Source organism: Camelus bactrianus, chromosome 5, assembly GCF_048773025.1.
Source record: "Camelus bactrianus isolate YW-2024 breed Bactrian camel chromosome 5, ASM4877302v1, whole genome shotgun sequence".
NCBI classification, from domain to species: Eukaryota; Metazoa; Chordata; class Mammalia; order Artiodactyla; family Camelidae; genus Camelus; species Camelus bactrianus.
The window spans coordinates 53,608,077-53,621,085 of NC_133543.1; the positions used below are offsets into that span (position 1 = coordinate 53,608,077).

At 45.0% G+C, this 13,009-nt stretch overlaps 1 protein-coding gene across 2 annotated transcripts in view; it reads left to right on the top strand.

Annotated features, from left to right (window-relative positions):
* The first annotated feature begins 5,156 nt into the window (after positions 1-5,156).
* The window catches only part of ITGA6 (integrin subunit alpha 6), a 76,369-nt gene continuing 68,516 nt past the window's right edge, over positions 5,157-13,009 (top strand). For both annotated transcript variants that reach the window (XM_074363887.1, XM_074363888.1), the window contains exon 1: positions 5,157-5,549. In XM_074363887.1, coding sequence (XP_074219988.1) covers positions 5,368-5,549 — 182 coding nt within the window. In that variant the 5' untranslated portion in view covers positions 5,157-5,367. The remainder of the gene's footprint in view (positions 5,550-13,009) is intronic.

Here is a 13,009-nt window from a genome sequence, read left to right on the forward strand (position 1 = left end):
GGTACAAGGTACAGATGACCTCATTCACATGTGCCTCCCCCTGTGTTTAATGTCCATTATCTGAGGCCCTCTCTTGTTTTATATTCTAGTATATTTTCTTCTCCCTCTATATTCTAGTATATTTTCACAGCTATTATTTTATTCAGCACATATTTAATAGCAGACATTGTGCTACATATCTCACATATATAATCTCATTTAATCCTTTAAACAACTTTATATGGATTGTAAAGCTACTTTGAAACAGGTAATATTTCTGGCCATTTTACAGATTAGAAATTTGAGTCCTAGAGAAGTAGAGGAATTTGCTCTAGGCCCTCAACTGGGAAGTGGTGGGGCTGAGCTTCCTTCCTTGAGTGCTTGCTTTGACCTGAATTGATATACTCCACAGATCACTGGATTAACTCCTAACTCAGAATCACCTTGTCTTTTTATTTGTTTGTTTGTTTTCCACTGAAGATATTTTTATAGAAAGCAACAAAAAATTTTAAAAATGCCTCCTCCAAGCTTGTCCTTTTAAGATTGCATTTGTGTGGCATGAGATACACACAGCTTCATGTTTGTTGCTGCTGATGGTGTGGTTGGAAAACCAAATATCCCAGTGGGGGTTTCACCTCAGCCTGGGGAGCTCAGTTTTAAATTTAACTTAATTCATTTAAAGTTTGAGTTTATTTCTGGCTGGCTGGCAAAATGTGGCTTCCAGGCTTAGAAAAATTCCCTCAAAACAAATTTGAAAAAACAAATCCCACCTAAAATGGCAATGTGAAATACTGTGCAACATTTAATGAGGTCATTACAAGCAAATTAGAAACATTCAATTTAAATTTACTTTAAAATAGATCTGGTGAACAACCTGTCTACTGATGGATGAATGGATAAAGAAACTGTGGTATGTATACACAATGGAATATTATTCAGCCAAAAAAGGGAAAGAAATCCTGCCATTTGTGACAACATGGATGGACCTTGAGGGCATTATGACAAGTGAGATAAGTCAGACAGAGAAAGACAAATATTGTATGATCTCACGTATATGTGGAATCTGAAAACAACAACAACAAAAAAAACAAAATCCAAACTCATAGAAACAGAGAACAGACTGGCAGTTACCAGAGGTGTGTGGTAGGGGTTAGCGGACATGGATGACAGTGGTCAAAAGAAGCAAACTTCCAGTTAATAAGATAAATACTTGTGAGGCTTTAATGTACAGCATGGTGACTGCAGTTAACAACATTGTTGTATATCTGAAAGTTGCTAAGAGAATAAACCTTTAAAGTTCTCCTCACAAAGGAAAAAACTGTAACTCTGTGAGGTGATGGATGTTAACTAAACTTATTGTGGTGATCATTTCCCAATATATCCATATATCAAATCATTATACTGTATACCTTAAACTTACACAATGTTATACATCAAATATATCTCAATAAAACTGGAAAAATAAATAAATTAAATAGATCTAGGTGTTAAGGTAGAGTTGGCAATTTGTATTCTCCTAGTTCCAACTGAAGGCAGGTTTGCCCTTATAAAAATGTGCTGTGATTTAACAGCAAATGAAACATCAAAACAAAAAGCATTAAGGTTCAGTGTGGAAGGACACCCCCTGAACTCAATAGGGAGAAAAAAAGCAATACGGGAAAACTATTTTTTTTTTCTGAAACAAACAAAAATCTGCCATGGAACAGTCCGAATCCTGGTTTGGAATAATCTAATACATATATCTAGTTCACAAAACAGTAGGTAGATCATGGGTCAGTGCATAACTCATAAAAGCCCAGCTTTAAAAGCCAGCACACAGTGGAAGTTCTGGTTTTGACACAGCACTCTAAATGCTTCAACTCCCACTAACTTTATTCATCATTAAGGCAAGGCGACTCTGGGGGCGTGGGGGGGGGGTAGATGGTATCATTATCCCTGCTTCATAGCAAGGGAAACTGAGGTGTAGGGAGACTAAATGATTTGTTTAAGGTCACTTGGCCAGTGTGGAGCAGAGATGGGATTTGAAGCAACTTGGGTCCCACAGGCCATGTGCTAATCACATTGACATGTGGCCTTCAATAAAGGGCTGCAGAGAACTTGTGAAGAGGTCGATATAATGTAACCACAGAAGGAGAATAGAGAGATGTTGGGGTTTTTTGTATATACATATATTTTATTGAAGTATAGTCAGTTTATAATGTTGTATCAATTTCTGGTGTACAGCATACTGCTTCAGTCATACATGAACATACATATATTCCTTTTCATATTCTTTTTCATGACTTACTATAAGCTATTGAATATAGTTCCCTGTGCTATACACTGTAAACTTGTTGTTTATCTATTTTATATATATTAGAATCTGCAAATCTTGAACTCCCTTCCCACGCTCCTTCCCCACCTGCTAACCATAAATAAGTTTCTTTTCTATGTCTGTGAGTCTATTTCTGTTTTTCTGTTTTGTAAAATAAGTTTGTCTTTTTTTTTTAGATTCCACATATAAGTGAAATCATATGGTATTTTTCTTTCTCTTTTTGGCTTACTTCACTTAGTCCATCTCCAGTTCCATCCATGTTACTGCAAATGGCATTATTTCATTATTTTTTTATGGCTGAGTAATATTCCATTGTGTAAATATACCACAGCTTCTTTATCCAGTCATCTGTTGATGGACATTTAGGTTGTTTCCATGTATTGACTATTGTAAATAATGCTGCTATGAACATTGGAGTTCATGTATCTTTTTGAATTAAGGTTCCCTCTGGATATATGCCCAGGAGTGGTATTGCTGGATCATATGGTAAGTCTATGTTTAGTCTTTTGAGGAATCTCCATACTGTTTTCCATAACAGCTGTACCAAACTACATTCCCATCAACAGTGTAGGAGGGTTCCCTTTTCTCCACACCCTTTCCAGCATTGTTTGTGAACTTTTTAATGATGGCCATTCTGACCGGTGTGAGGTAATACCTCCTTGTAGTTTTGATTTTCATTTCTCTGATTAATTAGCAATATTGGGCATTTTTTCCATGTGCTTACTGGCCATTTGTATGTCTTCACTGGAGAATTGCTTATTTAGGTCTTCTGCCCATTTTTGGATTAGGTTGTTTGTTTTTTTGTTATTAAATTGTGTGAGCTGTTTATATATTCTGGAAATTAAGCCCTTGTGTATCTCATCTTTTGCAAATATTTTCTACCATTCTGTAGGTTGTCTTTTTGTTCTGCTTATGGTTTCCTTAGCTGTGGAAAAGCTTTTAAGTTTAATTAGGTACCATTTGTTTAAGAGATGTTTTCAATAGCTAGTTTCTATGTTGCCTAAAAGTAGCAAATATGATCTTCTCTCCTGTTGGTGACGGTGAAGTCAACAGACCAGGGAGCCTGAATGTGAAACTGATTAAAGTAGGTTATTGGGTACTTGTTAAAACAGTGTAATGTCCAAGATTGTCTACTGAACTGGAACCCACTGTACCCCACTTTGGACTATATATGACTGGAGATATTGATTGGGAGAGAAGTGGGAATACCCCTATTGTGCTGAGGGATTCACTCTGGCAGCTGTGTCCACCCATAGACCCTTGATAATGTTCAGGTGGCTTTTCTATGTGGCACAGGCTGCTCCCTTGGTACAAATACACCTGGAGGTTAAATGGCACACTTTTGTTGTCTATTTGTATCACCAATTCAAACAAATAAATGAAACGCATTGTTAAAGAAAACTTACACTAATAAAATCCCCATCCCCAACCCCATGTGCACCCTGTGCTTCTGTTTCCAAAGCAGGGATGTCCCATTCCAAGGCAGGCTCCTCAAGGCATTCCAAGAGCCTTCTGGCTGGCACTTAATCTTCTTTATGCCATGGGGTCCCTTTGGCAAACTGCTGAAGATCATGGCCCACTTTTCAGAACCAGGTTTTTAATGCATAAAATAAAATACACAGGATTACAAAGGAAGCCAATTATATTAAAATATAGTTAACACAATGTTTAAGAAGTTTGTTACAGCAATATGATACATACTTTTAAATTGACATTATATAATAAGATCTAGCTGAGAGTTTTATCTAATAACTACTGTAATTTAAGATATTTGCAACAAGTGTATGTGATGTAAACAACCTATGGGTTCTACAGGAGACTAAGTCATAGATACCTACTGCCACTGTGGTGTTGCCTACATTCATAACGGAAGGAAATGCTAAATGTCAGTTAGAGGATTAGTGAAAATAAAAGTGTAAAAATTTTTTGTCATCCAAATTCATAGTAACCTGAATTCTCTCTCCCCTGGTTAAGAACTCCTCCTGGATAAAGTTACCCCAGGGGTTCACACTTCACTGGAAGCCCCACCCCACGTCCTGGAGGCTGGAGCCTTTAGGCCACCCACACAGAGCTCAGAGCTCTCTCTGCGGGGAGGTTTTCCTTCCAACTAGTCCTAGGAATTTGAGGGCAGAAAAGAGGGGCTCCTTAGCTCGTGGGTGCCACTTTAAATAATGCATCCTTTACTGTGGAGTGGCTTTTGAGTCTCAGAACACCTGGAAACCAAGTTTTAAGTTGCCTACGCCAGTGTGACTTCTCCCCCAAATTCTTCTTTTAAGCTGGGCACAGATCCCTGGATGCTCCGGGGCAAGGCTGAGCTTCAGTTTTCTCATCTGCAAAAAGAAAATACTTCATAGGATTGTTAAGAGAATGAAATAATAGCTGTGCGTTGTAAATTGCACAGCACTATGAAGGTTTGCACTGTTATTCTTTTTGACGGTTAGGTCTGTGAGGGAATGAATGAGGAAAGACTGCATTTGCACGTGGGCCTTGGTCAGCGAGCACCCGCTGATCGGGCGATCAGGGCGAGCGCATCACAGAGACTTGCCTTGCTAACAGGTAGTAAACGCCTTTCCGGTTCTGCGCCGAAATGGCAACCGTACAATTAAAGGGCTTCTCTCCGGGAGGACCCCCGGCCTGGGGCTGCCCAGCCCGCAGCTCGCCTCCGGGTCTCCCCGCCGCGGCTTCCGGGCCAGGTGCGGTGCGACCAGGCAGCGAGGGGCGGCGGAGAAGAGCAGCGACGGGCCGCACCGCAGCCGGGCCGGCCGGGAAGGTGCCGGCAGCGGGCGTGTGAGGAGGGGCTAGGGGTGGGGAGGGCCGGGGCGGGGCCGGCGTCCTCGTCACTTGATAAAACGCCTGCGAGTCTCCAGAGAACAACGGGCTCATTCAGTGGTTGGGAGCTGCCCGCGAGGGGGAGCGGCCGGGCGGAGAGCGCGACTCGTCCCGGGGGTGGGGCCGGGCGCGGCAACGAGAGGAGACCGAGGTGGCCGTGGCGGCAGCGGCGCCGTATCCTCCAACCCGGCCCGGAGCGCAAGGCGGCCGCGCAGCTTCCCGCTCCTCTCCCAGTGCGCCGGCCCATGGCGGCCGCGGGGCAGCTGTGGCTGCTCTACCTGTCGGCGGGGCTCCTGCCCCGGCTCGGCGCCGCCTTCAACTTGGACACCCGCGAGGACAATGTGATCGAGAAAACCGGGGACCCCGGGAGCCTCTTCGGCTTCTCGCTGGCCATGCACTGGCAGCTGCAGCCCGAGGACAAGCGGCTGTGAGTTTCCCGACTCTGCTCACCCCACCGGGGCGCCGGCCCGCGCGCGAACCTGGACGAGGGCGCGCCGCGTTCCCGCCGGCCGCCTGCCCCGCCCGCCCGGGACCCAGTCTTCCTCGGGCGGAGCGGGGCCCGGCGCCCCGCGCGCTCGCCTCCGGCCCCGCCCGGCGCCGCGCCTACCCCCTTTCAGCCCCGGAAGGAGGAGAACCCGGGGGTCGACCCCTGCGAATTGCGTCCCGGTGCCAGGCGGGGCTGTCCTCGGCCCCCGGAGAGTTTACATTTTTTTTTTAAACGAAGTGCTTTCGGGCGGTCCTTGCCTTCGGGCATGTTTGCTGGGAACCAGGCAGGTGGCACGTTTTGCCGAGCTTCACGTGTGTGTTTGGGGCGGGGGCGATGTAGGAGTGGAGAGGTTGCCGTATCGCTGCGGTGAGGTGGCTGGGAGGGTCGTTCAGGGAGATCCAGGCCTTTTCCAAACTCAAAGAACACCCCGTGTCCCCGCAGACCCACGTGCCGCGGAGAAGTTGGAAAGTCACCTTTCATCACGTCCTGCGTGGCTCTCTCCGAAGGGCGGGTGCCCCAGTAGGAGAGACTTTTACATGCCCTCCCCCACTTTTTAAAAGATGGAACTAACCAAGCACCTGTTCTCAGGACTCTATCAGCTGAGAAAACAAGACCCCCCTAGTGGTGTGTCCGGCCCCCGCCCAAACTCCAAAGCTTCCGGCGCCACCCGAGACCCTCTGGGCCCAGCATTGGGCAGGCCCTGCCGAGGGGTTAAAGCAAAATGTCTGTTCTGGGCTGGGGCTTTGCAAACAAGGTTTGGAAGTGACAACCCCCCACCGTGGCATAGAGGCGCTCCTCCCTGGAGAAAGTGGAGACCGGCACTCTGAGATTCTCCTTTTCGTTCTTAGACAGTGTTGGGTTCCCACATGATCAAACTACTTAGGCTGGAGAGGGTATTTGGGAGCTTAGTCGCCTTAATCGCTGTGGGGCTGCATTCTTGATCTGTGCCACCGAAAAATAAACTTCACAAAAGGTTCCCCCTCCCCCCAGGCCTTTGGTTGAACTGAGGTCCTTCCAGGACCAACAGACCGGAGAAAGCAAAATGCGGCCACAGAAAAGAGAGGACTTTGTGTTTGTGAGAGGGAAATGGAATTTTAGGGCTGGAGGAGACCTCCTGATTTCAGCAATTAAGAACTTTGGAATTAGTGAATATTGTGGGCCCCTGAATCTTAAAGTCAGATTTTTCAGATAACACCTGCCAGCGAAGCAAAGAAATTAGTTGGGGGTGGGGAGGCCGAGGGCGGGTGGTCTGCAGGCTTGGCCAGCTGCTTATACTCTGCTTTCTCTCAGTAGAAATCATTGTTAAGCTGTAAATTTGAAATGAAAGGTGGTTTCTGTTAACTCAGTTAATGGATGACGTTTAGTGTCTCTGAAACCTTGCGTGTGTAAATAAATGTGCATCCACCCATATGGAGAATGAACTTGTTAGTGCAGAAATGATTGTGGGCCAGCAGAGGGAATCCGTTGTCATTGGCATTCTTTGGGCCAGTCGCCTACTGAAGCTGGTGGTTTCCTTGAAATACTTGTTCCAGCAAACACTGTGCAGGGGAACGACTGGGGCAAGAAAATACCTTGGGGATGGAGACTTGTGAAACGTGACTTTAGCCAGGAATCTCTGTCACTAAGGGTAGCAGTATGCTTGCTAAAACTTGTTCTTGCTGGTGGGCTTCTCTGTTATTAGAGCTGCTGCAAGTCCTCCCGAGGGTGAGAGTAGGCCTGTGTTTGAGCCCTGATGCCTTCTAGAAATGCTCTTCTTAGAGGTGACAGAGGAGGGTGGCCCACTTTAAGGGGACTGTATCTTTCCCTAGAGTTTAAAGTGTGGCAGTAACCACACTCTTAGGGGTCTGTGGTTTATGTCAAAAGCCGCTCCCTGCCCCGCTTCTTTTGGTCAAGTATTGCAACAGCATTGGCCCTCTTGGGAGAACCAGCACACACGGGCCATACCCACATCAGTTATCACCTTTGTCAGTAAAGGGTGTGGGTATAAATAACAGCCAGTGAGGATGAGATCCCACGACTCATGGGCCAGCTTCCTAAACTCTGCACTTTATGGAAAAGCTCAGTGGGATTATTTCAGGGACCTGGTGAGAGACCTGAGCTCAAATTCCTTCTCAGTGTTTAACAGCTGTTAGTCTGAGCCTTAGTGTCTTTATCTGTAAAATGGAGATATTACTGCTTAATAGGGTTGTTATGAGTATTAAGAGTTAACATGCAAAGTGTTTAATTCCTGCCTGGCATGGGTATTTGCTGACTATGTGATAGCTGTTAATCGCGATAAATTTAGAAGCAGTAATTGAATCCCTACTGTGCGCCTGCTACTCTACAGGCGTTAAACATCCTGTGATTCTCACTCTGTCAAAGAGGAAAGCCAAAGGTTATTGCAGTTTGGGTAATTTTAAACTTAGTCACACTTATGAAACCCGTTTTCAAAGCAATTTAACTTTAATCCATCTTAATTAGACTTGTAACAAAAGTAAATTTCTTAACAAAGGACTTGATTGAGGCAGGTGAAGTAAAGTATCAAACATGCGTGAGCAGACCAGATGAATGCAGCATTATGGAAACCACCATAGATTTTTGTGGGTTAACTTTTCTACAGTGCTATTTAAATATTTAATAACATCTTCAACTCTGGTTAAGACTTTATAACAGAATAATATTGTATCTGAGAGCCTTAAAACATGTTGGGTGTTCCAAAAACTTTGGGGACTGTAAAACTGGAATAGAGACCGTAAAACTTCACTCTGGTTTTTAGGCTGTGTATTAAAGAAGGTTCAGGCTCCAAAAGATTATTAGATGGTTGGTTCAGTTACTGAGGTCAGGGTCTGAGCGCCTTGGAATCTTTCATTTCTCTTAGGTAGTTAAGGTTGAGTCACCCTGGCCTAGGTAGACAGTATGGGATGATGTCTGTGGGTATGTCCGTCCTCTGAATCATCCATCCCTCTTAGATCCATCTCTTCCCGGAATAGCTGTGTGTGACTGTCTACAGGGCAGAATCTGAAAGGAAGAGTGATATTAAGTGAGAATAAGTGATATTCTCATGGAGCAGTTCTGGGTATGTCCCAGTCACCGTTTTGTTCTCTTGGGAAGTTTCTGATGACTGCTGTCGTCCCAAGGCTCTCCAGGCCCACTGTCACTGCTGGTGTGACTCTGTAATGTCGGCTCTTGATTTTTTGCAGACCTTTGATGTTCCTGCTTTAAAATTCATGTTTACTAAACTAGAGATCATCTAGTCAGACTGGCTCCCTTTACAGATGAAGATACTAAAGCCGAAAGTTAGGAAGTGTCTGTCTCAAGTTTCACAAGTCCTTAAGCAGAATCTTAGCCGAATCTGGATTTGAACTTGGTATTTCTGACTCATGCTCATTCCACCTCTAAAAGGAGAAGTCAGAAGTATCCTTCAGACCTGGAGAAATTGGCCGGCATCTGAGTTGTGGAAATGTACTTTGTTAGGCTGATTTATTAAGCTGCTCCCCATGTGGGTCAGGGCTGTCTAATTAAATATCTGTGCCTGGGCTCTCTTCCTGTTGACCCTTATTCCAGCTGGCCTTGGATCAGCTTCTGGGTCCTTCCTTCTTTGCTTGTCACTCCTTCCCGTTCTGAAAAAGCCCAGTGAGAGGTGACAGGAGCCAGCCCAGGATCGGAACTATGTCCAGGATGTCTGCCTAAGCACTTGCTTCCTTGCATTCACAGTGCCATGTGGCTCAGGGCCATCACCCAGGGACTGTGTAGGTCACCTTAAGTCCTGAGAGTGGAGAACGAGCCAAAATGGGCAGGGAGATTTAGAGAAGATCTTAGGACTCTGCAGGAAAGCAGAAATAGACAAGTTTAATTGTAACCCAGGCTGGTGTGAGCTCATCCAAGCAATGACTTAAGGTTGGAAAGAAAGGGTTGGGGTATTCCTGTGGTATGAATAATATATCGGGAAAGTCAGGTGAAATGCTCATGTAATAAAGTTCTCCGCTATTGTAAAGAAGCAGTTACTGTGTTCTTAGCTGTTTAATACTCTATTTTGGCATGACATTTAAGCTTTTGTAACAAAATAGTACTAGAACTGTGGTGCATGGTTCCCCTAGGACCTTGGCTCAGTGTATGGCTGTGGACAGAGTGGCCAGTGAATTATTTGGCACTTTTAAGGTAGACAGTGGAGACATGATAGAAAATACTATCCTATGCTTAGATGACAGGGTCAGTTTTACCTGGAACACTGATTGGTTCCGAGTCAGCTCACCTTAAAGAACAATCGAATCATTGTGAGAACCAGTTTAAATTTCTCCATGAAAGCCTTTAGAGTCCACCCCATACTACAGCATTTCTTCTTCCTTTGAAGGTCTGTAGCCCTTAGTACCAAGTGCCTGCCAGTTCTGATGGCTTTGTTTAACTGTTACCTGCCATTTTCAGAGAATGATCTAATCCCTCCCAACTGAATGATAGGTTATGTGAGGGCAGGGGTCTTAATGTTCATTTCTTTGCCTGATAGCACCTACCATATGTCTTGCAAATACAATGGAGTCAGATCATACACTCAATTTAACTTGTGAAATCAACTTTTCCAGCTCAGGGTAGAGAGGGAGAAGGCCCTTTATTTAACCCTTGGCCCTTCCCTGCTCCCATTAGGCATTGGTCTTTGCTGCCCCCAGGGAAAGGGAAACTGTAGTGGTAAAGCAGAGAGACACCTAAAACGTTAATTCTTCGTTTTTGAGTTTTCAAGGGCCCAGGTCCCAGCTAAGGGGTTTTCATGAATGATTTTTAATTACACTTGACTTTTGCCTTAAAGGCAGACTTTCGAACTTAACCCCAGATATACAGGCTGACTTCCACTGCAGTGGGTACTCAGGATCTGCGGGTGGTTAAAATGAGACTGGATAGGGAAGGACAGCTGTAGAATAAGATCCCAAAAGCTACTTGACAAGGGTGTGGGGGTCAAATAGAAGTGAGCATGTTGAGGACATTTGTGAGCTGATGGCTAAAGCTGTAGGTATTCATGGACAGGAAGGGAATCTTGGCTGTATGTAGCTCTTAAAGTGTAATGGTGGGGAAGCTGCTGACCCCTCCAGTGAGAGCTGTAGGATGGTGATCTGGGTGGATCACGTGTTGGGACCAGAGTTCTAGTGGCCTTTTGGGAGGGTGGTCAAGGTTGAGCCCCAGTAATAGGCACAGGGAACAGGGCCAGCCCCCACTGCTCATCTTCCCCTTCTCTGTTTGTGTATAAGTTTAGAGTCAAATAACTAGGAACCTTAGGGGTTCTTAAACCTACCTGGTCATCAAAGTAACTTGGGGAATGTTTTTATGTTTAATTTTAAAAATATAATTTTAGGCTCAGCCCAGATCTGTTGTACCAGTTTCCATAGATGTGATTTAAGAATCTGTTCATAGAGTTTGAGCTAGATGAGCTTTCCTTTTTTTTTTTTTTAAATGCAGAAGGTAACACATCATGTAGTGGATAAGAGCAGATTTGAGAGCTAGAGTCTAGATCCCAGCTAGAGTCTTGAACTAGATAGGACCAAATCCTGCTCTGGCATTTACTAGCTGTGACATTGTGCAGGATACCTACAGTTCTGCTCCCGGGTCCAAGGTGTGGGGTTTCCCCCTTACACCACCAAGCAATTCTCAGATACCAGCTGTATGTCCTAGAAATCGACTCAGTTCTGACACTCTCTACCTGGAGATCACATCAGATCTCACAAATAGGGGGGTCAATCCTACAAGACTGCCTCTCCCCCATTTCAGATGCCCGTCTCAAGTCCAAGTTGCCACCTGTGCAGCTGACGGACCAGCTATAGATTCGATCTTCCCAGGACCCCTTCCTTGGGTTTAATTTGCTAAAGCAGCTCGTAGAATGCAGAGAAACATTTTACTTACTAGATTACCAGTTTATTATAAATAGATATAATTCAGAAACAGCCATATGCACGGAGCAAGGCGTAGGGGAAAGGTTTGGTGTTTCCATGCTCTCTCCGAGCAAGCCACTCTCCCCTAATCTGCATGTCCACCTACCCGGATGTTCTTCGGACTTCAGCCTTTTGGGCTTTTATAGACTTCATTACACAGGCATGATTGATGAAATCATTGGCCATTGGTGATTGAACTCAACCTCCAGCCCTTCCTCCCGGGAGGTCAGGAGGGTGGGACTGAAAGTTCCAACCCACTAATAATCAAGTGCTTGGTTCTCCTGGCAACCAGCCCCCCTCCTTAGGTGCAGTCGGAAGCCACCTCATTAACATAACAAAAGACACCTTTATCGCTCTCCTCGCTTAGGAAATTCCAAGGGTTTTAGGAGCTCTGTGCCAGGAACTGTAGATGGAAACCAAACATGTATTTCTTACTATAAGTCACGGTACCTAATCTCTCTAGGCCTCTCTTTCCTCAGCTGTAAAGTAAGGATAATTATACCTTAGACTAGTCCTGGCCCAAAGTAAGCACTTTGTGTTTGTTAAATAAATGTGGAGACCAAGGCTGTAAGAGGTGAAGTGGCCATGTCATGTGGCACAAGGTGCTTCTAAATCCACATCTTCCTTGCTTCCTGGCCTGTGCAGGGTGTGTGCTTTCTCTTTTAGGGGTTTGATTTTGATCAGGTTTACGTGTACATCATCCCTTCTCTTACATTTTACAGTTAACATGTTTGGAAAGTACATCTCAGAAAAGTACAGAGTACATCTCAAAGTACACCTCACCTTTTGGTGGCCTTTTGGTAGCTGCCAAGCAATATATAAATACCAGCAGGGTTTCAGTATACAGAAGAGATGAATGGGCAGACCGGTGAGGGGATGCTGAGGTTCTGGACAGGCAGTGACTTCAGGCATAGGATACCCATTCAGGGTGGACCTTGTGGTTACAGGGTGGAGTTACTCATAAGGAATACCAACTGTCTGGTTTCCAGATATTCTCAAACCTCTGTGACTTTGAAAGTACCACTCCACCCCTATCCCTGGCAGGCCGGGTAATTTGCACTCCACCCAGGGCAAGGCTGATGACGATTTGTTTTTCTTAGTCCTTTGTTTGGCATTAATGTATGTTAAGAAGGAGCTTGTGCAAAGCTGGATCTGATTGTCAATGATGAAGCTGCCTAAAATTAAAAGATGCATGGACAAAGTGTGGAAGTGGTGTTTTAGCAGATTTGTGTTCATTTGCTATACTGGTATTTAGAATTGCACAAGAGATCTCTTGGTACTAAATTAAGAGGCTAGTTAGTTGTCAGTTAGCCCTGAACCGGCACAGATCGACTGACTCTTTCCCAGTGTGGGCCCCTGTTAGCTAATAACAAGGTGGAATGATCGCCATGTAAACTGCTGCTGTCTGGCTTTTTGTTTAAACAAACAGGGCAGGACAATTCCAAATCCAGTCACCTGTTCTCCGGTTGGTGTGTTTGCAGAATGACACCTTCATAGGCCAGAGTAGCC